Here is a 25,822-nt window from a genome sequence, read left to right on the forward strand (position 1 = left end):
AGAGGGTGGGCAAATGTTAATTTTTTTCAGTGAGTTAAATATCTGCACACTGGCATATAATGAAAGGGTTTTAAGCCCCCTTTCAGAAGGCTTAGAAAACAACTGGACTGTATGTGTTCCATTTCCAGCTACTGGGATTAGCGAATGTGAAAAGGAATTTAGGGAGAATTTAGAAAGTGTTAAACGAGGTTCATCCTCAGTCTCCTAGGAAAGAGGTCACCTGCTTGGAGCTTTTCTAACAACTTAGCAGTATTAAAAAGTTACTCAAATACATTTATTCAGTCAATCACAGATGAAATATTGTACAAAAATCAAATGCACAGAGGGGAGGCGGTGGCAGAGAAATGCAGTGTTAGGGTTCACTCTCATCAATGTCATTGTCTGGAGCCATCTCTTCAGCCTCATTTTCTTGTTGCTGTTTCTTCCAAAGTTTAGCCATAGCAAGCAGTTTGAGGTTGGGCTGGTTGGCAGCATCTTCTGGAAAGATATAATCATAGTATTCCTCCCAGCCAGCGTCGGACTAGAAAAGAAAAGTACAAGCCCCAGGTTAGTTTATTTAGTCTGAACGTATGCTTTCACAGTAAGTTGCTGGAATACTCTGAATACTCCTCTCTAACAAGCATGGCAATAAGGACTAAATCAGAACTGAGGTTTTCATTCTTCATTCATTAAATGACTGCTAAAACTAAAGAATCAGTGGGGCATGGAGTCCACTGCCCATTAATGTTACTGCTTCTCTTACATGTAACTAAAAGGGAGAATGCATACAGAACAGAGATTTGAATATACTTCCTTAGCTTTAGTCTCAGAAATAACACCATGCATATAGTTCAACTACATTAAGTTTAGTCTCATAGATACATTATAATAATGTATTGTACACAAACAACTTTCTGTGATTGTAGGTGGCATTTTATTTTCCCACCCTTTACTCTTACCCCATCTTCAGCCTTTAATTTTCTTCTCTTCTTGACTTTGTCTGGCATAAGTTTATCTACTCTCTCTCTATTACAGTCTGTTCCAAACTCCTCTTCAAAGTTTCTCCAGGATTCCAGAAGCATGAGTCGCTCCTCCTTCTCTTCGCAGTTTCGCATTGTTTTATTAGCCTCTTCATATACCTGTCTGCATCTTATCAAGCTCTCCTCTTTTCCTGCAGAAAGTTCAAACTGAGCAAAACTGATCCATACCTAGGGGAAAAGCAGAGCAAAATCTAATGGAAATTTCACTGTGAAAACGTCATTAAAATAAAAACCAGGAGGATGTGGCCAAGCTGGAAACCATTTGTTAGTTTCAGCACTTTTTCAAGCTTTGTAAACAACCAGCTAGACAAAACTCATGTCAGAGTAAGATTTGGTTAAGGCCCCATTTTAGTACTGAAGAATATTCTGATTTTACAGCAGAGTACCATTGTCAATGTTTCTTTTTTTTAAAGAGGGAAGTGATTTCAACAAGGCTAAAGGTCATCTTTGCAGAAATCTTGTATCAAATCCTATCTTAGAGACTCCACATAATTATGAGGGGTAAGACTAGTGTTTTGGTTCACTCCATCTTTGGGCTTTCTACTCAATTTTCTGCAGCCTGACGATAAGAAACTGGATTAACACTCCCAATTTATTTTCTGTAAGCCACTTAGTTAGTTGGTGGCAATTATTTTTGGTCATAATAAACCTGGCTGAATTTAGTCAAATTATAAATCTAAATCACATTGCTAAGGCTGGTCGTTTGTCACAGCGTCTGCAATTTTTTGAGCAGTTAAAAAAGAGGCCGTGGCTGCTCAGAAGAACAGATGAGCTTCTGCAGAACTGATTTAGTTTTTTCTCTTTTTTAAAATTAATTATATAGCCATTGTGGGGTTGTCAAGATAATCGTTCAAATGTGGGAAGCCTAGGAAACCTGGCAAAAGAAGCAGTGCTACCTCTAAGTCCTAGTAACCCAGGGCTTCTGCAGAGTGATCCTTTTTTTAAATAGAAAGCTATAAAGACATCTCTTATCTCTAAACGAGTCATTTCACAATACTAACCTTTTCCCTTACTTATTCCCAATGCCCTGAGTCACGAAAGTCCCCACAGAATAATGTTGATAGCTACTTCAGTGGTATGGCATTTTAAAATTAACTGAGATTCCTTCCCCAATGTAGGATTCTGACTCTGGCACATAAAATGTTGGGAATCATTAAGAAAGGGATAAATAATAAGACAAAATATATTGCCTCTGTATAAATCCATGGTACGCCCGCATCCTGTGTGCAGAGGTGGTTGCCACATCTCAAAAAAGATATATTGGACTTGGAAAAGGTTCAGAAAAGGGCAACAAAAATGATTAGGGGTATGGAACGGCTGCCGTATGAGGAGAGATTAATAAGACTGGGACTTTTCATCTTGGAAAAGAGATGACTAAGGGGGGATATGGTAGAGGTCTATAAAATCATGACTGGTGTGGAGAAAGTAAATAGGGAAGTGTTATTTACTCCTCCTCATAACACAAGAACTGGGGCCACCAAATGAAAATAATACACAGCAGGTTTAAAACAAACAAAAGGAAATATTTTTTCACACAACACACAGTCAATCTGGAATTCCTTGCCAGAGGATGTTGTGAAGGCCAAGACTGTAACAGGGTTCAAAAAAAAAAAAACCTAGATAAATTCATGGAGGATAGGTCTATCAATGGCTATTACCCAGGATGGACAGGGACTGTGTCTCTAGCCTCTGTTTGCCAGAAGCTGGGAATGGGCGACAGGGGATGGATCACTTGATGATTACCTGTTCTGTTCATTCCCTCTGGGGCACCTGGCATTGGCCACTGCTGGAAGACAGGATACTGGGCTAGATGGACCTTTGGTCTGACCCAGTATGGCCGTTCTTATGTATGATCAGTTGTGAGTACACAAACGTTACCTTGACATGCTGTGTCCGCTGAAGCAATCTGCGGTAAAGGTTTCTTGTTTTCTCATACTCTTCTTGCTCAATTTCAAAGTCAATGTAGGATTTCCAAAGAACCTGAGAGAGAATGGGTCAGTCTTAGATCAAAACTCTTGAAGTTATGATTGTTCAATGCATTTCATAATACAAGCCTTAAGAAGTTATAGAGGTTACCAAACAGAAAGGTAGCCAAATAATTTTCAACGTTAAGGCAGTACTAGGTATTACTGTCACACATAATATCACCTCTAATCTATAACTCTAGAGGTAAGGGTAACAGGACAAAGGCCAAAAACCACTATCACAAACAAGGGAATCAATAACTGGTTCTGGGCTGAATGAAACATTGGGGTTCCAAGAGAAAGTGACGACATCAAATCATTAGAATTTAGAGGGAGGAAAGAGGCTGAAAAGAGATTTAAGAGGCAAAGAGTCGGAAAAACAATGCAAAGACGTGAACAATGAGGCAAAGTAAACCATTATGTGCTTTTGGACTGATTGAAGAGAGGATGCTGGAAGACCACCCTTGATATTTCAGACACAGAAGCACAAGATCACAAATGTGGGGGGTCGGGATTTTTGCTCTAAGGCAAAACTTGAGCTGCTTACACTTATATGGAGCATTTAATATAATGAGAAATGTGGTGGATTATAAATTGCTCAACAGACACTCTCAATAATGGGAGCATTGTCCAAATTGAAAGGTGAGCAGTAGAAATAAGTGGGGGAGACATTAATTTGCCATTGCGGTACTTAACTTGAGGCAACAGGAACTGGAGAGCGACAACATTCCAGGTATGAAAAGAAGGAGGGATGTAGTTGTATATAATTAGCTTATAAATGACGGCTTAGGCCCATGAGGAGAGAATATGGAGAACTTGAACAGACATCCTATAAGTAACAAATTATTTGAAGATACCCTAGAAGACTGACCAGCTATATAAGGATGAAACTACAAAACGCTGGAGTGCAGCCTTTGAAAAGCCATTATGTGCTAAGCAACAGAAACAGACAGGTAAGCTGTAGTGTCCAAAGCATCTAAACTGGTAAGAACAGAAGTGTGAGCTATTTTATTTTACAAATATATGTGCTGCACCGTGTGTGTGTGTGTGTGTGTGTGTGTGTATATATATAAAGCAAACTTGATATTATGCAATCCTGACTCTAGCATCCTCATATCAAATACTACGGCAATAATTTAAAAAATAAATAAATGAATAGTTAATCTTTGGAACTCATGGCCACAAGATATTGAGGCAAAGAATTAGACACATATAGAATACCAAGTTATACTAGCTAGGATGAGATATAAGTAGTGTCAACTCTCATGCTACAGACACAAGCCGATCACAAACTGCTTACATTAGAAAATTATTCCCTTAGGCATGTTACACCACACTCGTTTATTGTGGACTTATATACCACCTGCTGAAAATGTAGCTGAGCACTGTCAGAAACTGGATGCTGGATTAGATGGACCACTGGTCTGATACACCAGGACAAGTCCTATGTTCCAATTAGCACAGGGGTGGGCAAAGTATGGCCCGTGGGTCCCAGCCCTCGAGCTCCCACTGGGGAGCAAGGTCTGGGGCTGCTCTGTGCATCTCCTGGAAGCAGAGGCATGTCCCGCCTCCGGCTCCTATGTGTAGGGGCAGCCAGGGGGCTCTGCTCTGCGCGCCGCCCCAAGCACCGCCCATGCGGCTCCCATTGGTCGGGAACTGCAGACAATGGGAGCTGCAGGGGTGGTGCCTGCGGATGGGGCAACATGCAACAGAGCCTGGCCACGCCTCTGCGGAGGAGCTGGAGCAGGAACATGCCGCTGCTTCTGGAAACCGCTTGAGGTAAGTGTCACCCGGAGCCTGCACCCCTGAGCCACCCCCTGTGCCCCAACCCCCGCCCTGATCCTCCTCCCACCCTCCAAACCCCTCAGTCCCAGCCCAGAGCACCCTCCTACACCTCAAACCCCCCAGAGCCTGCAGTTGGAGCCCTGACCCACCCCCGCACCCCAACCTCCCTGCCCCAGCCCGGAGCCCTCTCCCACACCTTGAACTGATTTCTGGCCCCACCCCGGAGCCTGCACCCCCAGCCAGAGCCCTCACCTCGTCCTGCACCCCAACCCCAATTTTGTGAGCATTCATGGTCTGCCATACAATTTCTATACCGAGATGTAGGCCTCAGGCCAAAATGTTTGCCCACCCCTGTATTAACAGGTTAGTTGATTTTTTTTCCCCCCCTAACCATCCAGTGTGTTGAGGAATAGGTTACTTCAGAGTTCTTCATATACCCCCTTACCTCTGGCATGTCTAACCGAGGTTGACCAATAGCCAATTCGTATATTGCCCGGGCTCTGTCAGTATCACCAAGAATGGTTTCTAACTCAGCAAATTTAATCCATGATGTGCAGTTTTCAGGTGTGAACTCTAGGAATTTTTCATACAGTTTCCGGCAGCGATCGAACTCCCGTAGTTGCAGCTCCAGTTCAATGTAGCCTTTAAATAGTTTGTTCTTTGGGCATTTACCTATGGACGTTCCCTGTAAAATGAAAAAAACAATAACTGCTTATGCCATCTCTCTGAAGAAATGCTTTTTTCAATGTCCATTTACTGTTCAGTACTAGCGTTTAAATTAATCTTTGTTTAACTACAATTTCTGTTGACTACTCCAATCAGGACTAGTGTGAAATCTAACTAGTAATGATTCAGCCAGATCATTACAAAACTAACATGCGCATATAGTATCTAAGTGCTCTGAAGACAGAAAAAGTATAACTTGTTGCAGACAGTGTTCACGTGTATAATGTTTCTTCATGAGACGACATCACTCAAAACTGAGCCCCTTACGCAAATGAGTACTTCATCTTCTGAGTCTTGAGACTGTCACCATACAGACAAAGGATGGCTCCAGCCTCTAATCCTCCAGGTAAGGGGTCCATAAATATATTCAGAGTGTGAACCACATCTTAATAAATATGGTCTCAGGGACCACGTCCCCTCCTACTCGCACTTGCACAACCGCCGTTGGGTGCCTACAGTAATAACTACCAGGACAGGTAAGCTTAGAAAAGTACTGAATGTATTTTAGCTCCTTTTAATTCACTTTAGGAGCTGAAAACAAGCAGAACCACCACCACCAAGTGCCCAGCCATGATGGCAAACCAACAGGTAGCATTCTGTGATTCATAGTTTGAGAACCTCTCAGATTAAACAGGTTCAGATAGGAGTGCTTGAGGACAGGGAAGAAAGGGCAAGCCACGTGCCTCCTGCATTATTGGACTGTTATATTGGAAGAACAAAACTCACGCCCCTCCCCAATCACTTTTGAGGGAGGCAATGAAGGCAAGAATATTCAAATATTTATAAAATGCACCCAGTAGCTTAATCTCTGCCCATGAGCTAACGTAACTGACTTTTTACACCAAAGTCCACACACTCCCTCAATATATAGTTCCCCACAAAACCTTCCTTACACTTGGGGTTTTTCTACTGGGGTGTGACTCTTGTGCATTTTCTATCAACATACTCACTACAAATCAAGGAAGCCATAAGTCAAGCTAACATTAGCATTCAAGTCACATGTATTAGTCATCAATTCCAACAAATGACTACCCATGCTGCACCCACCCAGTTCTTTCCTCCATTTCTCCTACCATTACTTTTGTTTTATCCACATTAAGCTCCAATTTGCTGTCATCCAAGTCCTAATTTCACACAAATACTGGAAAAGCAAAGACCCCACACCATATGGGTCCAATGAAAATGAGGCAGAACAGTGTGTTATCTGCATACTGATGAGAACTCAAAAGCCTATCTCTCCACATGGGGGGTGGGTGGGTGGGTGTGTGTGTGTGTGTGTGTAAAAAATCTTCAATCGAAAACAGGCAGTTTCCCTAACATACCCAAATCAAAAACAGGTCTTTGAAAGGATCAAGGAAATCTAAGATTTCTAAATGGGATCACTACCACCTCTTTAGAACCTACTAAATCATCTACCCCCAAATGGGAAGGTTAGAGACAGTGATAATTGGTGAGACTCCCAATGTGAAGAGATGGCACCTTGAGCAAAGCCCTAACAGCAGCACAGGACAGATGGCAGACTGTCCTCCTGCAGGGACACATTAACAACTTCACAATGGACTTAACCCTCTACTTCATTTTACCAGCCAAGGGCAAGAGTCCAGCTCAGCAGGCAAAGCTCCCCCAGCATTTCAGTGATCAAGCTAGCACACTCTCAGCCAAAGAAGACATTCATATTTACTCCAAGCCTGCTCTGCCACTGTAAAACACAACAAACCTGATCTGTTTTATCTGCAAAGAAACAGATGTCTCTTCACACCAAGAAGAGTGACTCAGTCATTACCAGACTAGTTTTCCCTCAGTCACAAGTAAAATGACTCAGTTTTTAACCAAGACTACTGGAAAACTAAGAGTGGAGGGAAAGGGAGAGATTTTCATTTAAAAGGGTCTTTTGTCAAAGCCAACTCCATCTTTGGAGAGGCACTAGTGTGTTACTATATTTGGCAAAAGTGCCTGATGCAGTTTCTTAAGAGACTGTCCAAAGTCCCTAGTATCGCTTTAGCTAATATTCTGGATGTTGCACTCAAAACTCCCAGGAAACAAGGCCTGTTACATGGATGCTCAGAGTTCTCACAGATCAATGGTGGTTTTTAAATGTTTTCAATTTCTATACCAATTAATACTCTTTAAGCACAGAAAGCTGATTCTCTGGCTTCTCAGCCGAATGCTTTCCAGCTGAAACAAGTGGAGCTCCATTACTTCCAGCTATTATCCAAACCTCTAAACAAGGCCATGCCTGCCTTTACAATACGCACAACAGCATATATGGGATACATGCAGGTCTCCAATAGGCGTAGGCATTTTGATTTGCTTAGATGAGTTGTAAAGAAGAGACTTTTTCAAAATTCTTTCAACTCTTGTTACCCCCAAAATTCTTAATTTCCTAAAACACAATTCAGTAATTACCCTCTTGTCTTCCTTTACTTACCAAAGCTCTTCTGGCAAATGGAAGATTTTTCTGTCTTATTTCAAACTGTGCATACAACAGCCACATTTTGGCAAATGTAAACTGGAAGAAAAAAAAATCAAGACACATTTGGCTTAGATAAATTCTTAGCAAATAATGCTACTTATGTAGTTTCAGAAATTATTTCAGTTTTTTACTCATTGTGTAGAGTCAAGTAATATTACTGTAACTGCATGGATAGTCTTATTTGAATTAACATTATTATTCTGATGAACAGGTGAATGTTACACAATCCAAAACAATTTATCATGATAAAAACAATTTATTCATGACTCTGATAAGGTGTTCACCCCACACTGGCAGAGAAGAGGTTAATAGAGTCCTAGGGAGGGTGTGTGGGAAGCAGCCAATTAGAGGGAAGCTATATGGGTCAGCCTATCAGGGCCCAGTGGGCTCACATAAAAGGGAGATGCAGGGCAGCAGAGCAGATTCAATTGGTGTTGGAAGTGCAAGGAGTGAATACTGCATCTTTAGCAGGCTGAGACCTTGGACAGAGCAACTGCTGGCAGAGACCATGGAGCAAGAGGAGCTCCTTGTTAGCTTCCAGGACTGAGCAGCTGAGTGTCCTGAGGAAGGCTGAAGAAGGTGCTGGGGCCAGGGAGACACAGCAGCAGTGAGAGGAATAAGAGGGCTGGGACCCAGAGTAGTGGGTGGGCCTGGGTCCAGCCCCTGTTGCCACTGGGGAAGTGGCTAGACTATAGAACTGAGATACCACCCCCAGAAGGGGGGGAAATGAGGATAGTGACATGGCCAGAGGGCCGAGTCATGAAGCGGACGCTGTAGTAGTTGGACTGAAGCCAGTTAGCAGGTGGTGATGACAATGGGCAGGGCACCACCAGGAGAGGGTACACTGGGTAGCAGAGCTAATCCCTGTGATGGCCAGCAGGAGGTGCTGTGCTGGTGAGTGAATCCATGACAGTGACTGGCAGAAATTGTTCTCCCATAGGAAGAAAAAAAAGCTATAGTTTGCAAATTAAGGCTTTTGAGATATATCTTTAAGAACTAATAGAATGCATAGATTAGGACAATGCCACAAGGGAAGAGGAACTGACACACAACTGTTTCCAACAGCCATATACATACAAACTAAAATTAATTTCTTCTTACAAAACAAATCAAGTTCATACTATCTATACTAGGAAAAAAGAAAATCAAAAATGTAAAGTTTTGAGTCCAAATAGACCAGGCTAATATATGGAAGGTTCTTCTTTAACTGTAACGTTAAACTTTTTTAATTTAAAAGCAAAACAAAATGTACATCCACATTTTCACTAAGTCACAAGTTCCATTTTGTGAAGCAGAATAGCATCTTCTCTCTATTTCACTAGTAGCGGCTTTAAAAATTTTTTTCCCATTAAACGAGGAAACAGGGCTTGTATGGGGACAATATTAAGCAAGTCATTAATATGCTAGACTGTACTTTGATTGCTGTAACAAGGTGAAATAATCTGTAAACTTAATGTTCTGAGAAAAGAAGTGAAAAATACCCCAAAGACTACAATTCCTATATTAGGAAATACAAGTAACACATTTGGCCTGCTGTTACTCATACACCATAAACGCCTACCAGATTTCTATTAGGCCCACGTAGGCAGCATTTACTGATTAAAATATCTCCTTTTTTAAATAAGGGACTAGAATCCATTTCATAAGAGGCAGAAACAAAATGCAGAGAAGGAAAAAGTAGTGTTTTTATATCTAACACGATGCTGGAAAGGAACCTAATCCAAATCCAGAGTAACCCTCTCACTCATATTCCAGAACAAAGATTACATGACCTGTGCACAGAATCACCAACATAAACACTTCTGTGGGTCTGAGTCCTGCATCCCCTGCTGACTGACAAGGGAACAGTTCAATTGATCTCTTGTTACCAGGGAGGAGCATGTAGACCTGCGCAGTATAGGGGTAGGTAATCTCCAGGATTTTGAATAGTGTGTTTTGAACCATTCTGGGTTTTGCACTGGACCCATTAGAAAAGTCATACCTTTTTGTGGGGAATGAGTTCCACACATGCTTGATATACTTGTCTGGTTCGTTCTGGATCCTGAAAGGACAAGCAAGCTGGGTTAAATATTCTATTCAACACAAACGTTACCGTAACTAAGGAATTTGTGGAGGAGTAGGTTGAAGGCTAAATGTTTAGAACTGTGCAAACTAAATTTTTTTTTTATACACACAACTTGCCCACCCATTTGTGTGCACAAATCTAAAAAGCTGGCCCTTCCAGATTTAATATTAGATTCAAGAGTACAGACCACTTTTTAGACCAAAGTATTATGGTAAGGGTTACAGACCTTTTACCCTCATAGTGGGAATATTTTTGTAGAAGAACAGCTAAGATGCTATGTAATCATATTAAACAAAACTTTAAAGCAACTACAAAATGATTGATTATAAACATGGAAAAGGAGGTTCTATTTCCAATAGTAATTTATATCATTTACTCAATGTCTGAGGCCAGAGTAAGAAGGATTTCAGATATTCCCTGCAAGAGAGTCATTTTTAAAGAGTACTTTTACTGAATTTGAAAATGCTACCACAAAACGTGAATTCAGACAACAGCCTGCCATGGGTAATTTAGCTAAGCCTGAGGTGGTTTGGTTCTACTTTTCTATACCAATAGGTTATCAGTATGGATTGGGGAAAATGTTGAAGGATGTACCATTAACAACTTCACAGCGTACTTCTGCAAAATGACTGTTCAATTCATGGCAGATTACCAGAGATAGGCATATAATTTTAAATGTCTATTCTAAGTAGAAAGGTTAATTTTTCAGAGAAAAAACAAACAACAACTCTACCTAGAAAGTCAAACCCCTTTTCAGTTTTGAAATCAAATGAGCCAGTATATTTTGCTTATTTAATAAGAAAAACTCAGAACCAGACAGCAACTTAGTAGGTCACAGACAGATGTGGAAAAAGAGGAGACTCATGTTTTTACCTTTGCCTCCAGTTCTTCATACAATGCATAGTTGATCCAGAGATATATGTATCTCTTCCAATGTCTCTTCTCTTGAATTGGTGGAACATTGGCAATGGCTCTTTCATAAACTTCACGTACGGTATCGGGATCTGCATCACTTTCAACCAACCGCAAGTAATCAAACCATGCATCGTAATTGTGGGGATTAGCCTTCCGGAAAGGGATAGGAGACCATTTCATTAATGCAATTATAACACAGGTAACTCTCCCTAAAGTTTAAAGCAGAATTGTGTAAATCTGTAAACTTGTACATCTAGGTTTTTTAAATCACTGAAATATTAATGAAAGGTAAAAATGTGTGTGTTTAAGTCATGTAGGCATTTTTGCAGATTTTACTCAGATTCATGAGGGTTAAATGAACAAACTAGAGTGGGAGAAGAATTGTCACCATTGTATAGCTTCAGCAATTCAACACTTACATTTAATAGAAAGTGGGCATGCCAGATTTTCCCCCACCACCCAAACATATTTAGACAGAACTAAGATGTTTTGTAAATGTCTGTGGACAAGTATACGAACCAAACTTAAATCTAATAACTGACTATCAGCAATAGTGCTATTTGAAAATATAGTAACTATGTTCCAAAGGAACAAAATCCTGGTTTTGATTTATATTTGACTAATTGGGTTGTCAGGCAGGCGTCAGTCTATGTGATATTACAAGTATTAAGGGAAGTGAGGAAGACAATCAAAAACTAATTTCATTCCTTCCCTCAATCTTTCCACTTAAAAATTTGAAAATATAAAACTCCTCCATTGCATCAGTTTCTTGGCAACACCATGGTGGATAAAGAAATTTAATTCATATCCTAGCAGGTAATTTTGGAATATGTCAAGTTAAGGGCCAAAACACTGATCATGAAGCGTAGACCCCAAAGCTGATAAATACCCAGAATGTTTAAGTTTCTAGATGAGAGGGAAAGTTGTCAGATTTAACTATCAGTGAGACACATTAAATATTTAAAGCCAGTATGCAGTTCTAACCATTTAATAAAAACCCAAAACCAAACAAACCCAAGATTAGTTAGTTTGTTACACTTTCTATAGTTAATGTAGTGGAACTGAATCTATCCCACTCAACTGACATGTATCCCCTGTAGCCCAATTCCCACTAAATCCAACAGCTAGACGTTTTAAATGCGGTATGAGGAGCTCCAGATAAACTGCTGTATCACTTGCAGATAAGGTACGATTAAATTAAAAATTCAATGGTTTCATATGACCAACACATGTCCTTTAAAAGCAGTGCCTCAATACCATGAGACACACGAGAACCTCGTTCAGCATTGGAGATTGGAAAGTGTACCTAAGCATGTTTACACATCTGTAAGCCTCTAGATTAACACTTACCTTCACTTCCTCTTCGTACTGGAATCTCCTTTTGCTGACAATAATGTCTTCAATGCCTCTTCTGTCTCCAAACTTCTTTTCAAAGACTGTGTAATTTTTGAAGAGTTCTTGGGCCTCCTGTTTCGGAATTCTATCCAGGGCATATTTGTAGATCACTCTCACCCTCTCAAACTGAAAACATGAATACATGACAAATCAAAGTGATTTGTACTACATTTTATAAAACATCTCCTTTCTTCCGGTCCCCGTAATCCATAGCTAGTGGTAGATTAGTTAGGTAAAGGCTATTTCAATCACTCACTGAGTACACAGCAACTTTCAAATATAAATGTGTTGCCTTTTTTATCACAGGGCTAACATGCATTCTTTCATGAGCTCCGTGAGGAGTAAAACTTGGAATAATTGTATTACTACCATCAATTAAGCTGATATATTACTTACTTTCAACACTGCAAAGCATGGCATTGCTATCAAAGAAAGGAGCAAAATCAAAAGCCACTAGCATATTGAAAAATAGGCACCAAAGATCTGATCCTGCACCACAGAAGTAACTGGGAGTTTTGCCACTAATTTAAATGGGAGCAGGAGCAGGCCCAAGGAGAGGGAGAGAAAAAAGCCTTTTACCTAATATACAGGAAAACCAGAGATGCAGATGCCTCAGTGGGTTACTACAGAGAGAAAATGAAATGGGGAATACAGCAGAAACACACTCTGGACTACTTTGTTGCACAGTAAGTGTATAAGCTTTAAAAACATATCAAGATGCTCTCTAGGGCAGGGACTTTGTTTGTAGAGCATCTAGCACCATGAGGTCATAACCTGATTGGCCTCTAGATGCTACCACAATTTTAATTAATAGTAACATGCAAAACTTGTTTTTCATATTGCTGTTAAGTCAACAATCATGATATGACAATGTTAAAAAAACATAACGATAAGCCACAATCCCTGCCTTGCGCCACAAATAAAAACCTACAACAAGCACCTATATGGTAACATCTAAGGGGCTGCAAATCTGACAAAGCAAGGGTCATTGGTAGGAGAGAAAAGGATGCTTTGAGGCAAGCAGGGCTTACACAGAAGGAATCTAAAACATATCAAATCAACAAGAGAAAATTGTACACTAAGACGTAATGTAATATACCATTGGCTCTAAGTACCGTTTTTCCTAATGAAACTTCTCTCCAGTTTATACTTTTAGACTGAATCCACGCTTTATAAAAATCTGACATTTAAACCAAGAGCAATGAGACACAGCGTATCTTTACAGGGTTCTTTAGGCTCCCTAGCCTCCTAGCTTATCACAAAAGTTCTACAAGGGGGCAGTGTTTGGTGTATACCAGAATTAGAAAACATTAAGAGTTAGCATGAGGAACATGGTATGAGGTACTGTACGCAAATCTGTGCAGAAAAGTAGGTACTGAGCCAGACTCTCAGCTGGAGTCAGTGAGTGTAGAACCATGCTGATACACCAGTTGAAGATCCAGCTCATACCAGCTATAAAATGTTGTTAATTTGGGGTGCTATTTTTTCCCTGTGTGGGATCCCACACTCTCTCTCTTCTCTCGTTTAAAGTTTCACACTAATTCTTTAGTGGGTGGAATTTTTAATTTTTTTTTTTAAACTTTTAGGATGTTTTTAGCGTATTGTTACTAACGCTCCAGGTGGGACACATTTTTATCCCTGTAAGTTTCTCATATATTGGGTAAAAAGACAAATTTAGGCCATGATTAGAGCCCTGTGCAGATACAAAATTTGTATCCACATCCAATCCACAAACATGGTCTGCGGATATCCACAAATTTGCAGGGTTCCTGCCATGATCCTGCAGAAACTTACCCATGTGAGCGTTCCCATTGAGTTAATCCTATTAGTTCATGTGCATAAGTGTTTGCTGGATCAGGGCCCGAGTGTCTTGATGGCAAGCAATAGTATCTTGCAGAGAATAAGTTTTCCCTTGATATCAACAAAAAGCAAATATAAAAAACCAGCCTCCTTGTTACTACATTCTGAACACGAGTACGAAGAACTCAGTTAAGACACCGAGAAACTACAGCCAAAGAGAATTCTAAATGGCGCAGAGGACAACATTCAACAAGAAATCTGCATTTTTATATTCGTTCAACACACTTCAGCAAGTCCTTACTTCTTTCTGGTTCTCCTCAAATTTTGCAAAGGCCACAAACAAATGCTCATTCATATGTTCTTCTCCAAAGAACTCCACTGCTCTCTCATACACTTTTCTTGCATGGGCAAAGTAACTGTGTTTCTCTTCAAAGCGGGCGTACTTGATCCAATTCTTAACATCAGGGTGCACAATGACAAGTATAGAAATGTTAAGAAAATGGCAACAGTTCTCCATTTCAAATTCCATTCTTCCCAGGGATCACATGACCATGGATCATGTGAGAACAATAGTTAAAGATGAACCATGCAAAGAACATGGCCAAGAGGTAGAAGAGGAGGGTCAAGGGGTGATCCACACACAGGGGGTTTTAGACTCAGGCCCTTTAGTTTTTAGGAAGGAAAAACAGTGAATAAAAAAGGAGGAAAATACAAGATGAGAAGAGGAGGAAAAACTTTTAGTAGCTCTGACAGTAAGGAGGGGCAATCATCTAAGAAGAGATAAGTGACCCTCTACCTCATAGCAATTTTTAAATGCAAACTTCCAAAGCGCTCTCATATGTGACCCACCAAATCTTATTGCAGTGCTTTGTAACATTTACTGTTTTTGTCTGTGTTGTGTTGCTGTTGTTGGTTACAGTGCTTAAACTGTCAGCATCTTTCAAGCCAAAAATACACACCTGTTGTGGCACAGTTAAATTACAAGCTCTTCCAGGACACTTATGCTCATTTAACTGAATTTCACTGTGGTAAATAAAAATTGCCATCCATGTGTACTCCTAGGTATCAGCAGTGTGTGTTGCCCACAATACAACTAAAGTGGAGAAAAATCACATACAAATTCATGGGCATTTAAGATGGATAACAATGAAGTGTAAGATGTGGATCTAAGTGCAAGTCTCACTGTTATAAAAAGGATATATCTCTCATAAATGGTGCGTGCCCTCTCCACCTCCTTGTATCTCAGTTCAAAGTTAATATAGGAATGCCAAGCTTGTTCCTCCGGTTGCCACTCCATCCAGCGTTCAAACACCTGACGTGCTCCAGCAACATTCCCCAACATCTCTTCCATATAAGTATACTTATACCTTTAAAAAAAGGCAAACAAGAGTTATCATTGACAAACTGTTTAGAAATGTACTTAACAAAATTATTATTTATAGGTAACTCTCTTTTGGCAGTATTCATTATTTGCATCACAGAATTGTCCAGAAGCCCCGTTGTGCCAAACCCCTACCCTGGTGAGATTACAATCAAGGGGGTGGGGGGAAAAGAGGAGGGTAACTTTCCAATAATGTGAGTCTTCTTTTTAATATTAGCTTGCAGAATCTCAGAAAAAGAAAACTGCAACACTAGAGATGTTGAAGACTTTATTTGCACACGCAGACATTTTTCTTTTTCACTAAGTGAAAGATCAATTGTTTTTATTATTAGAGGTGAAATAGTGAGTTTTACTATCTGAAAACTCACCAGAACTGGTTGACCCTGGGGAGGGTAGTGATGGCTCGATCCCAGATATTGCGGGCATGGTTAACCTGGCGGTTCTTCATTTCCATTTCTGCATACTTCAGCCAGAGAGTGACATTTCTGTAGTCCACGTCTAAAGCACGCTCGTAGATGGAACGAGCTCTGGAAAGCAAACAACGTTGTTGAAGTAAATGCATGTATGATGCAGTTCAAGGATTCTGACAGTATTAGTTGCACATATTCTTGAAGTGCAAAATGCCCATCTTCATAATTACCTCTGTATTTCTTTTAGGCTTTCCTCCCATTGTGCGTACTTTATCCAGTTACTGATAACAGTCCTGTTTTTTCTTATATTATCTTCAAAGGTCTGAGAAGAAAGTTATAATTTATTTTTAAAAGTAAAATGTTTCTCTGTGCAAAAAGATCCCATTATAAACCAAGAGTGACATACTGATAACTCAAAAACAAGATATCAATAGATTGGACTAAAAATCCCAAACATATTACAACTAGTTTAAACAGAAGTTACAATAGCTTAACTCTGAGATCAAAATGAATAAGAGGTTTCCTAAGTCACGTACTCTAGCAGTTAAAAATATAGCTAGAGTTGTGATAAGTGTAGATCATAGGAGAGCTGTAAGCCTGTAAGAGCCTGTGTCCATCTGTAACACCGATGGACTAACAATTATAACAGCATTCAAAATTCTTTTTAAAAAACCCTATGTTGAGATATTTTAATAGTAACATTAATTGAAGTTATGGGGCTCACTTTTTGCACACGACACTGAAAATATATTAATTTGGACATGCCATATTCATTCTTTTGTGGCTATAAACTGATCACTTGGTGCAAGTATCATATATCAGACATGCCATCACTTAGTACTTCCCAATGGTCCAAACGTCTATAACATGTACATACTTTACTAGAGTTTATAGGCCATAAGAGACGCCTAGGAACTCTACCTCTTCTTGACTAAATATGTTATGACTCATGTTTATGTGACCAAATGTCAGGAGGCAAGTTTTCAGTTCCATAACAAAGCATTTCCACAACTTGATGCACCAGAGATGGCACATTCAGTGTTATAGGTTGCCCCCAACCTATGTCCAACTAACATCACAGTATCATTCTTATCTAACAGATGGGTATGAATGGAGAGAACCCTTTGTATAGCCCTCAGCACAGCAGGGCCCTAATCCTCATTTAGGGGCTCTACACACTAATCTAAATTCAGATCCCTTTGGAGACTAGCTTCAATAAGCGTTCAGACACTATGCACCAGGGGTCAACAACCTTCGGCACGCGACCCATCAGGGTAATCCAGTGGCAGCCCACAAGACATTTTGTTTACGTTGACCGTCCACAGGCATGGCCCCCTGCAGCTCTCAGTGGCTGCGGTTTGCTGTTCCCGGCCAATGGGAGCTGCGGGAAGCGGCGGCCAGCACATCCCTATTCCCTCCCTCTGGCTGATTTTTACTCTTCTTCCCTTTTTCTATAGCCTACCTCTCAAGATTCTAGCACATATGAATAGACTCATTAATAGTATAAATACAGTTTCCAATACAAAATCATAAGTTGTACTGTTAATTTGCTACTAAATCCAAATTCTAAAAAATTATGCATTTAATTGTTTAAAGGGAACAGGTTAAGTACCCTTAAACAGCCACTTGTGGTTTTAAGGTAAAAAAATCACAGAATATCTGTTTTCTCTCTTTGAAGTTCATGAAGAATGAATGAAAACGTTCAGCAAAGTTTAAAAATATGCTAGCTTCTTAGTACTGTACAGGAGCATCAAGTCACTTGTGCACTTACCTTCCTTTTTCGAAGCTTGTAGTCATTTAGTTCTTCTTCATCTGTGATCTTTTGTTGCGGAGGTGGTGGAAGAAGTTCAAGTTCTCTCTCCTTTGCTTCTCTTAACAGCTGTTCTGCTGTGATCTGTACTTCTGCTGGCGCTTTGTTTTTCACCTTTGGAAGAAGAAAAAATTTCTTTTTTTGTGGTCATCTTATATTTTTTTACAGCCATAAAATACCAAAAAAACCCAAAAAGTGAGTTGACCCAATGATTTAATATGTGAAATATACAAAGTAGGATTTGGTGACTGGCTGAGAAATAAACAGAACTGAGTTTACAAACAGACAGGAAATAGCAACGCCAAATATAATATACTTGTTACTGTGTCCATTTCACCCCATAAAAATGTCAAACTCAGAAGCTATAACCCTACCTGGAGTGCAAAAGGATGGAAAATGTTGGAACAAATCCTAGGCGTGTATTCATGCAAGTATATCTGGGACAGAGGAAACCACCTACCTTGGGAAAAAATTTAAATATGAAAATAGATTTGGAAACCTTAGTTTGTTTATCAGATGACATGTAAAGTTGGGAATATGATATCCTCATTTTTTTTAAAAATACTGTAAAGTAAAAAAATCATATCACAGACAATTTTACTTTTTACCTATGTTACCGATAACTCCTTGATATTAAGCATAAAAGAATTTTTAAAATCCAACTTGACTATTTATGTTCTTTCTTTACTTTTAGCATTCCTCTCAGCTTGGACAATGAAAACCAATGTTGGTTGTTTAACTTTGGTTTCACATTTTCAGTACTGTACTGTGTTTTAAAACTGAAGAGCAATAATCATTTGTTTTAAAAACTGTTTGCTTTTCAAAAAAAGGTGTAAACATTCTAAACCCAAGCGTTTATAAAACCTGTAATAGCAGTAGAAAGTTTAAACTGGGGACAAATTCAGGCTGATCTCGTACCTCTGAAAAAATGTCATAAAAGCTATTGATTGGATTAGAGATACCACAACTACAAAAAGCATAAATATCCTCTGAGAGAAAAAGTAAAGTATAAAGCCAGGCGTTTCTATATTTTTTGGAATATAGAGTAAGGCTCCAATCCTGAAAACACGCATATACTTAATTTTATGCATGTGAGTAGTTTCACTGAATAACAGGATTATTCACACCCATAAAGCTAAGGACATACATGTCAGAACGATGTGGGAATTTTGTTAGGATACATTTTTGCTGGAAAATGCTGATTTGTCAAAACCAAAATGTTTCACGGAAAAATATACTTTCACTGAAGTTTTTTTCAGGTCCCGGATGGAATTTCTGGTCAAAATCAGAAAAAACTCAACCAGAATAGCGAATAGCCAATAGCCCAATGATCAGAGCACTCACTTGGAATGTAAAACACCCAAATTCCCGATCTGCCTGATTCAGAGCAGGAACCTAAACCTGGGTTGCCCACATCCCAGCTGATTGCCCAAACCACCGGAGTATTGTCTATTCTTAGATGGGTCTTTCTCAATATCTCCTGTTGGAGCTGATCCACTTTATATAAATTAAATATCCATTGAGCCAGAGTGAGAATGATTCTATGGCACTGGTCTTCAATTGGCAGCCCGCAGGCTAGATCCTGCCACCAGGGATTTCTGATTGGCCCACTGCTGGGCATTAGCTGTTCCTTCATACCCTCAGAAGCAGCCAATTAGAGCTCCTCGGGAAACAGTGGCACTCACTCCCCCGCCCCTCAGGAGCCCAGCCTATCCCCACAGGAAGGGGTGGGGGGAATTACCCCTGCTCACAGGAAGGGTAGAGAAGAAGGGTGCAGAAAGAGCCCTGAAGCTCAAGGTAGTTCCACTCCTTTCTACCCTCCTCCCTCCCTATAACACCCAGCCGGAGGAGCAGGGCAGGAGGGGGAAGAAGCCCTGGAGTTGCGGGGAAGGAGGAGGCAGAGGGATAGCACTGCAGCCACCCTCCCCTTGGCCTGGAATGGGGGGGTGAAGAACCCAGTAGGAGCAGAAGTGAGGCTGAAAGCAGGATGGGCTGGGCCAGTGGTTCTCAAGCGTGGCCCAATCAGCGCACAACTGTGGCCTATGTGACATCCTTAGGGCCATACAGGTTTGTGTGTGTGTGTGTGTACGGGACCCACAATGGTAAATAGGTTGAGAACCACTGGGCAGATGGCGGAAGGCAACAGGGCAGAACTGATAGGAACTGGGCAGATGCACTTCTGTTTATTTTCCCTATGTTTACCATCATGTCATGTATTTAATTTAGAAATTTTTCATTTACATTTAAACAAGTGGAACTAGACTGTGTTGATACATTTCAACTTATGGTGATACGCTTTTAATCAGGCACTTAATCAAATGCTTATGCAACATAAAGTGATCAGCAATTGACGTACTTTCATAAGTTAAACTGACTGTGCAGTACTTTTTTGGGAAGGTGTGCACGGGGAAGGAGGAAACACTGCTTGAAATGTTGACACTCTTGCACTAAAAGGGAAATTAGATGTCCATTAATTTCCTGTGAGGTTTAACTTCTAATTTTAATGTCATAGTTGTAATAGAATTAACATTAATAGCATGACGTTTTAATAGCATTAGTGTATTTGTATAATAATTTGTTTGCAAGATTTTATTGTACTACTGTCCACTGGCATGCTTAACCTTTTACTTTGAGATTAATAAATAATATCCGACACACCACTCTTTAAAGGTGCGACCCCCTGGCCAGTGGCAGGTTTACTACAGAGCAAACACCAGAAGAGCCCTTTGACCTGGCAAGATTTAGACATTGCCTTATTCAGCACACCAGAAAATGTAATTGAATACCACTGCTCTACAGTGTGGTAGACAAAGCACTAAATCAGGCAAGCAGGGACCTGGACCTGGACCTGGACCTGAACCTGGCTCGTCCCACATCCCAGGTGAGTGCCCTACCCACTGGGCAACTGGCTACTCAAAGAGGGGTGCTGGCTCTTGCTCACACTCACTCACTTTTGAATGGTCAGGGTTTTTTCCAAATATTGAAACGAATTTTTTTTCATGAAATGGAATTCTTGCTTTCTGGTCTGCCCTAAAGCACACGTGTTTGCAGGACCAGAGTTTTAGACATTCACAATTCTCGTCAGCCAGCTGAAAGTCAGATTAGCTTGCAAAGAATGGTCTGTTTGGGTCAATGGGGCTCCGTGTGGGTGTAGAAGGCACCCATGTGGGGACCGAGTCCAGGATCATGGCCTAATAAATAACTGTTATGGTAGCAATGCTACACCTAGCAATAATTATTGGAGGATTTCATTTTTGTTACTTTTGAATTACAAGTATTTTTTAGAGTAGCAGCTGTATTAGTCTGTATCCGCAAAAGAAAAGGACTTGTGGCACCTTAGAGACTAACAAATTTATTTGAGCATAAGCTTTCCGATGAAGTGAGCTGTAGCTCACGAAAGCTTATGCTCAAATAAATTTGTTAGTCTCTAAGGTGCCACAAGTCCTTCTTTTCTTTTGAAGTATTTTTAAAAAATTAACGTGGATGAGTTTGCACTAGCAGGAAATTAAAAATCTAGTAAGGCCCTTAACTGGCCCAGAGCTTCATGGCGGTAGCCCCTGTGCGTACAAAGTTCTACTGCAGTGAGTGGGGAACTATGCAGGCCTTGGAGCGCCAGCAATGTCAATGGGGCACCAAGGAGGTGAAGTGTCTGCCATGGTTTAACTCGGTGTATGGTCATTGCCTATATCTGTGTTTAGTCAAAATAACGACCACAGAAGCAGCGATTCAGAATCTTATCAGTCAGTACTCCAGGATTACGTTTGTCACGGTGAGGGGGGAAAAAGTCACAGATAGCATGATTTTGCCCTTTGCCTGTGACTTCCTTCCATATCCATGACTCACCCTGCAGCAGCAGCTCCTGTGGCTGAGCCTGGCTCCCTGCCCTGGCACACTGGGACACAGCCCTATTCAGGTTTGACCACCCTGGTCATGATGGGGGGGAGGGGGGGGGGACAAACTTCAGTGAGTGGCATTGTGATCTGGTGCACAGGGCTGCAGTGCTGCTCAGGTTTGGCCCACCTGACCAAAGGGGGGCTGGGGGTGGCGGAAAGAAGAATCCTGAACAGCTTTGCCAACCGCACATGCCAAGTTTCAATGCCTGGAGCAGGATCATGGGCCCAGCCTGGCGTGACCAGGGGCCGCAACAGAGAGGTGAGCTTGCTCCCCAGCCTCCCCTCCACACCAGACTGGGATTAGGGTTGCGGTGCTGGAAGCAGAGGGTGCTGCTGCAGGGTGAGGAGAGGGGCATTATTTTGTTAATCAAATTTAGGGAGCAGTCACAGTAAATTTAGTGATCTGTGATTTTTACTACATTTACCATGAGTACTCTGACTTGATTTTTAAAAATGCCATGGTAAATCTGCATCTCTGTTCATGAATTATTACCCGATTGAGAGCAAAAGATTGCAACATGTTTAACCTTCCTTCTCTATAACTTTCTTAATGTTGGGAACTGCTTGTTACTTGTCAGGAAAACTGATTGCTAACATTATTAAAATCTAATCCTTCCAAGACTATTTATTTTGATACATTAATTCAAATGACCTTTCTGAACCATAAAGACTGAAAATCACCATAACTTGACTACATTTAAAGACACACAATTCTCCACCAGTGGTAGCAACATTGGCAGCTGCAGCATAGACACAGCTCAGGTATTTTTAACATGGTGTCATACAACCCATCAAACTTAGAGGGTTGGCTGATCATACAGTGCTCTTCATTGCCAGCTACTAAGTATGATTAAAATATAGCTTAAAAAAATATATTTGATACTTTTGTAATTTTATAGGGAGGTGATGGGATAGGAAAGGGGAGTGGAAATGATCCACAAAACAATCTCCCCATTAAAACATGGGGATTATGATGGCAGTTAAAATACCCTCCCTCTGTACACTGCAGTCTCCCCCATTGCTACTCGTGCTGTAGCCACATCAGTGGTTCCCAGGTGCCATTTTTCGAAGAGTAAACAGCTGGGATAACTTATCTGTAACCTTGAGTTCAGCTTTGTTCTCCCCCCGGGTTGGGTTATTTTCACATTCTTTAAACTAAAAATGGCTTTGAAATTGTGAGTACATTGAATCTGGACTTGACTTTTTAAAAGAAACATAAATTGGTTGAACGGAAATAGTGCTTTGTGTTAACTCCATACCACGACTTTTCTGGTGGTCTCATCTGTTTCCTTAAAATTTAAGATTTTATTTGAAAAAAGTGTTTTTGGCTTTTTTAATTGTTGAGAGAACTTTCCCTGGGGGCCATGCACAACAATGGGCCACATTCAGATCCTGATGTAAGTCAGTGCAGCAGGGCTGAATTTTGCCCCGTAGGTCAGAGATGGACAAACTGACCTTTTGTATCTTCGATACCTACAACTGTTAATCATTTAAGTGCTGGTCATTTTAGCAGAAGTTTCCAACTTCTTTGGTACCATGGGATGAGGAAAAGGGGCAGCATAACAAACGTTTTTTTCTCCATGAAACAAGGATATGCCACCATTCTAAGAAACGTCCCATCCCATTGTGGTCCACCGGTATGTGTTTGATCAGATAAAAGTTAGTTTTTAAGCACCAATCATGAGAACCATTACGGAGTGGGGGAAAACATATCACTGTGTTGTACCAAAAAAACCAAAAGCGAGCGAGTGAGGCTGTTTCTAAAACAGAGCCCCCCCGCCGATAGCTGGGCTCATGCTCCATGTTACAGACAACTCGCAGCAGAATACTATGTAAAAGCTACTGTATTTCCAGCAGGGCTCGCACCAGCGACTCCCCTCCCCCTCTCCCCACTGCCCTTTCTCCCGCTTCCCCCACTCTGGTCCAACTGGGCACCCCCCAGTCCCAGGTTCCCCTGAGCTCCCCAATTCCCTGGCACCTGAGCCCCCCACCCCCTGACCCCCAATTCCTCAGCACCTCTGAGCTTCCCCGTCACGGGTCCCCCCCAATTCCCCGGCACCCCCAAGCTCCCCCACGCCGTGGTCACAGGTTCCCCCAATTCCCTCCGTCCCCCGCTCTGCCCCTTCTTCCTAATTCCCCTCCCACAGACACCCCCCCCCCATTCCCTCCACTCTGCCTCCCCCTCCAGGCACCCCCGCCTCCTTCGCCTGGGCACCCCCCCATCCCACTCCCCCCTCACCGCCGGGTCGCCCCGCGGGGCTCGGTGACACCCATGCCCGGGCCCCTGGGGGCAGGGTAATTCCCCCACCCGCCCAGCACGGACCACCACCCCCCACACCTTCGCCACTTTGGGGATTCGCTGCTTCCCGGCCGCCGTAGACGCCATGTTGCCGCCGCTGTGAGCCCGAGCTCCGTCGACCCCGCCCTGATCTTTCACCTCTCACCCCGCGCAGCGTCGCCCGGGTCGTTGCCACAGTAACGGCGGCCGCGCGTCTCTCGGCGGTTGTCGCGGAACCGCTGCGTCCCAGGTGAGTCGTCGCCGGTTCCTCTGAGCCCTGACCCGGTGGGGACCGCGGGACGCGCCGCGCCCGACGGAACAGCGGCGACGCTCTGGGAGTGCTGGGAGGAGGCGCTCCCGGGACTGGGACGCCCCAAACAGATGTCCCATATCGCATAACTCCCCTCAGCTTGGGACTACACCGCCCAGCATGCAATGCACGTTCCCCCCCCCACGAAGACTACAACTCCCAGCACGCAGCGCGTCCCATTCCCCTCCTCTCCCCCGGGAACTCCTAGCGCCTGCTCTGCGCTGCCCCCTAACCGCCCGCCCGAGAACTGCAGCTGCCCGAGCTCGCCCAGTGGGGTCATGGGCACCCAGGTGTTGGGGATTGCGGCCATCCTGCTCTTCCCTATATTGCTAGGTGGAAAGGGGCGGGGAAAGGGGTTGCAATGGAGAAAACAGGCTGGGTAGCTGCCACCTGGCTTGTCCCTTGTCCTTGCAGCCCCATGTCCTCCTGCTGTTGGCACCTGCAGACCCACGTACCAGCGGCAAGCTGGCCCGTCAAAGGACAGTTGTTCCCTGTAGTCGAAGGGCCAGATTCCCATAGCAGTGTAGCATTTACAGTAAGTGCAACAGGGTTACCACCACAGAGTTGTCTCCAGGCAGCAGATCTCTGCTAGCGAGCCAAAGGGAAGACTTCCTGTGAGCTAATGAATTTCCCACTTGCTCTAAAATGCAGCCCAGACTGACAGCAGAGGGCCAAAGCTCACCCCCGTCCAGTCCAAACCTCAGCCCACCCCTAGAGTCCTCTCTCCCTCAAACCCAATGGCCCACTGTCAGAATAGCCCAGCGGTTTTCAAACTTTTTGAGCTAGCCCCCCCTTGAGTTACAATTCTTGGTTGCACCTCCCCAGCCTAAACAAAAATAGAGACAATAGCCCTCAGGTTTTCAGGATTGGCGAAGGTGTTTGCGACCAGAGCCAGTGCTGGGTGTGGAGGCTGCTGGGAGCAGAAATCGGTGCGGCCACAGTGGATGTTGACACTGACCCACAGGCTGGGTGGCCCACTATGGTGAGTTAGGGAGTGGAAGTGATACTCCCTCCCCGAGCCCTGCCTGGCGTGGCTGTTCACCCTCCCCCTGAACATTGCACTGTGCCCCTATAGGGGAGTGTTCCCCACAGTTTGAAAACCTCAGGGGTAGCCCTATTCTGAAGCTTGATGTGTCCAATTTTATTCCTTCCAGTCTTGATGGTGGTGGTGTGGGAGGAGCCGCCCATAGTCCTTGTCTCCAGGACAGTTAATTAACCCCTTCTTGACCTGATCCAGTGTCGAGTTTGTGCATCCCATCACTCTTCCACAGTCAGAAAGCTGGGGCTGTACTAACCTTTTCCTACATAGTCTTACCACAAGTACATATATGACATGTTTGATCTGACTTGGATGTAAGCATCAGCTCACTTAAAAAGAAAAAATGGTTAGGATGGGAAATTTCTGTTGTGTTTAAAAAGAGTGTTTTTTTAATGTTGATAAACCAGTGAGGCAATTACTGGAAGAATTGGAGCAGGCAGGGAGCAGAGTCCTCTATTTATCTCCAATGTTCTCCAGGTTCTCTGCTCCTAAACAGTGCTCCCTGTCTCAGCTCTTCTCCACTCCCCAACTTCCTTCTTTGCCCTTAATCTTCCCTGTG

General features: G+C 42.3%; 2 protein-coding genes across 2 annotated transcripts in view; one reads left to right on the forward strand and one right to left on the reverse strand.

Annotated features, from left to right (window-relative positions):
* Positions 1-334: 334 nt before the first annotated feature.
* CRNKL1 (crooked neck pre-mRNA splicing factor 1) lies at positions 335-24,117 on the reverse strand. Its single transcript, XM_074949733.1, has 14 exons — positions 23,975-24,117; positions 17,705-17,857; positions 16,164-16,255; positions 15,892-16,050; positions 15,343-15,509; positions 14,444-14,622; positions 12,298-12,468; positions 10,906-11,097; positions 9,949-10,008; positions 7,923-8,003; positions 5,214-5,453; positions 2,898-2,999; positions 939-1,187; positions 335-520 (listed from the first exon to the last, which is right to left on the reverse strand). The coding sequence occupies exons 1-14, from the start codon at positions 24,020-24,022 to the stop codon at positions 353-355; spliced, it is 2,061 nt and encodes a 686-aa protein (XP_074805834.1). The 5' UTR covers positions 24,023-24,117; the 3' UTR covers positions 335-352.
* The window catches only part of CFAP61 (cilia and flagella associated protein 61), a 208,419-nt gene continuing 206,669 nt past the window's right edge, over positions 24,073-25,822 (forward strand). The window contains exon 1 of the mRNA XM_074949735.1: positions 24,073-24,164. The gene's annotated coding sequence lies outside the window, so the exon portion shown is untranslated. The remainder of the gene's footprint in view (positions 24,165-25,822) is intronic.

This window comes from Natator depressus, chromosome 3 (assembly GCF_965152275.1).
Source record: "Natator depressus isolate rNatDep1 chromosome 3, rNatDep2.hap1, whole genome shotgun sequence".
NCBI classification, from domain to species: Eukaryota; Metazoa; Chordata; order Testudines; family Cheloniidae; genus Natator; species Natator depressus.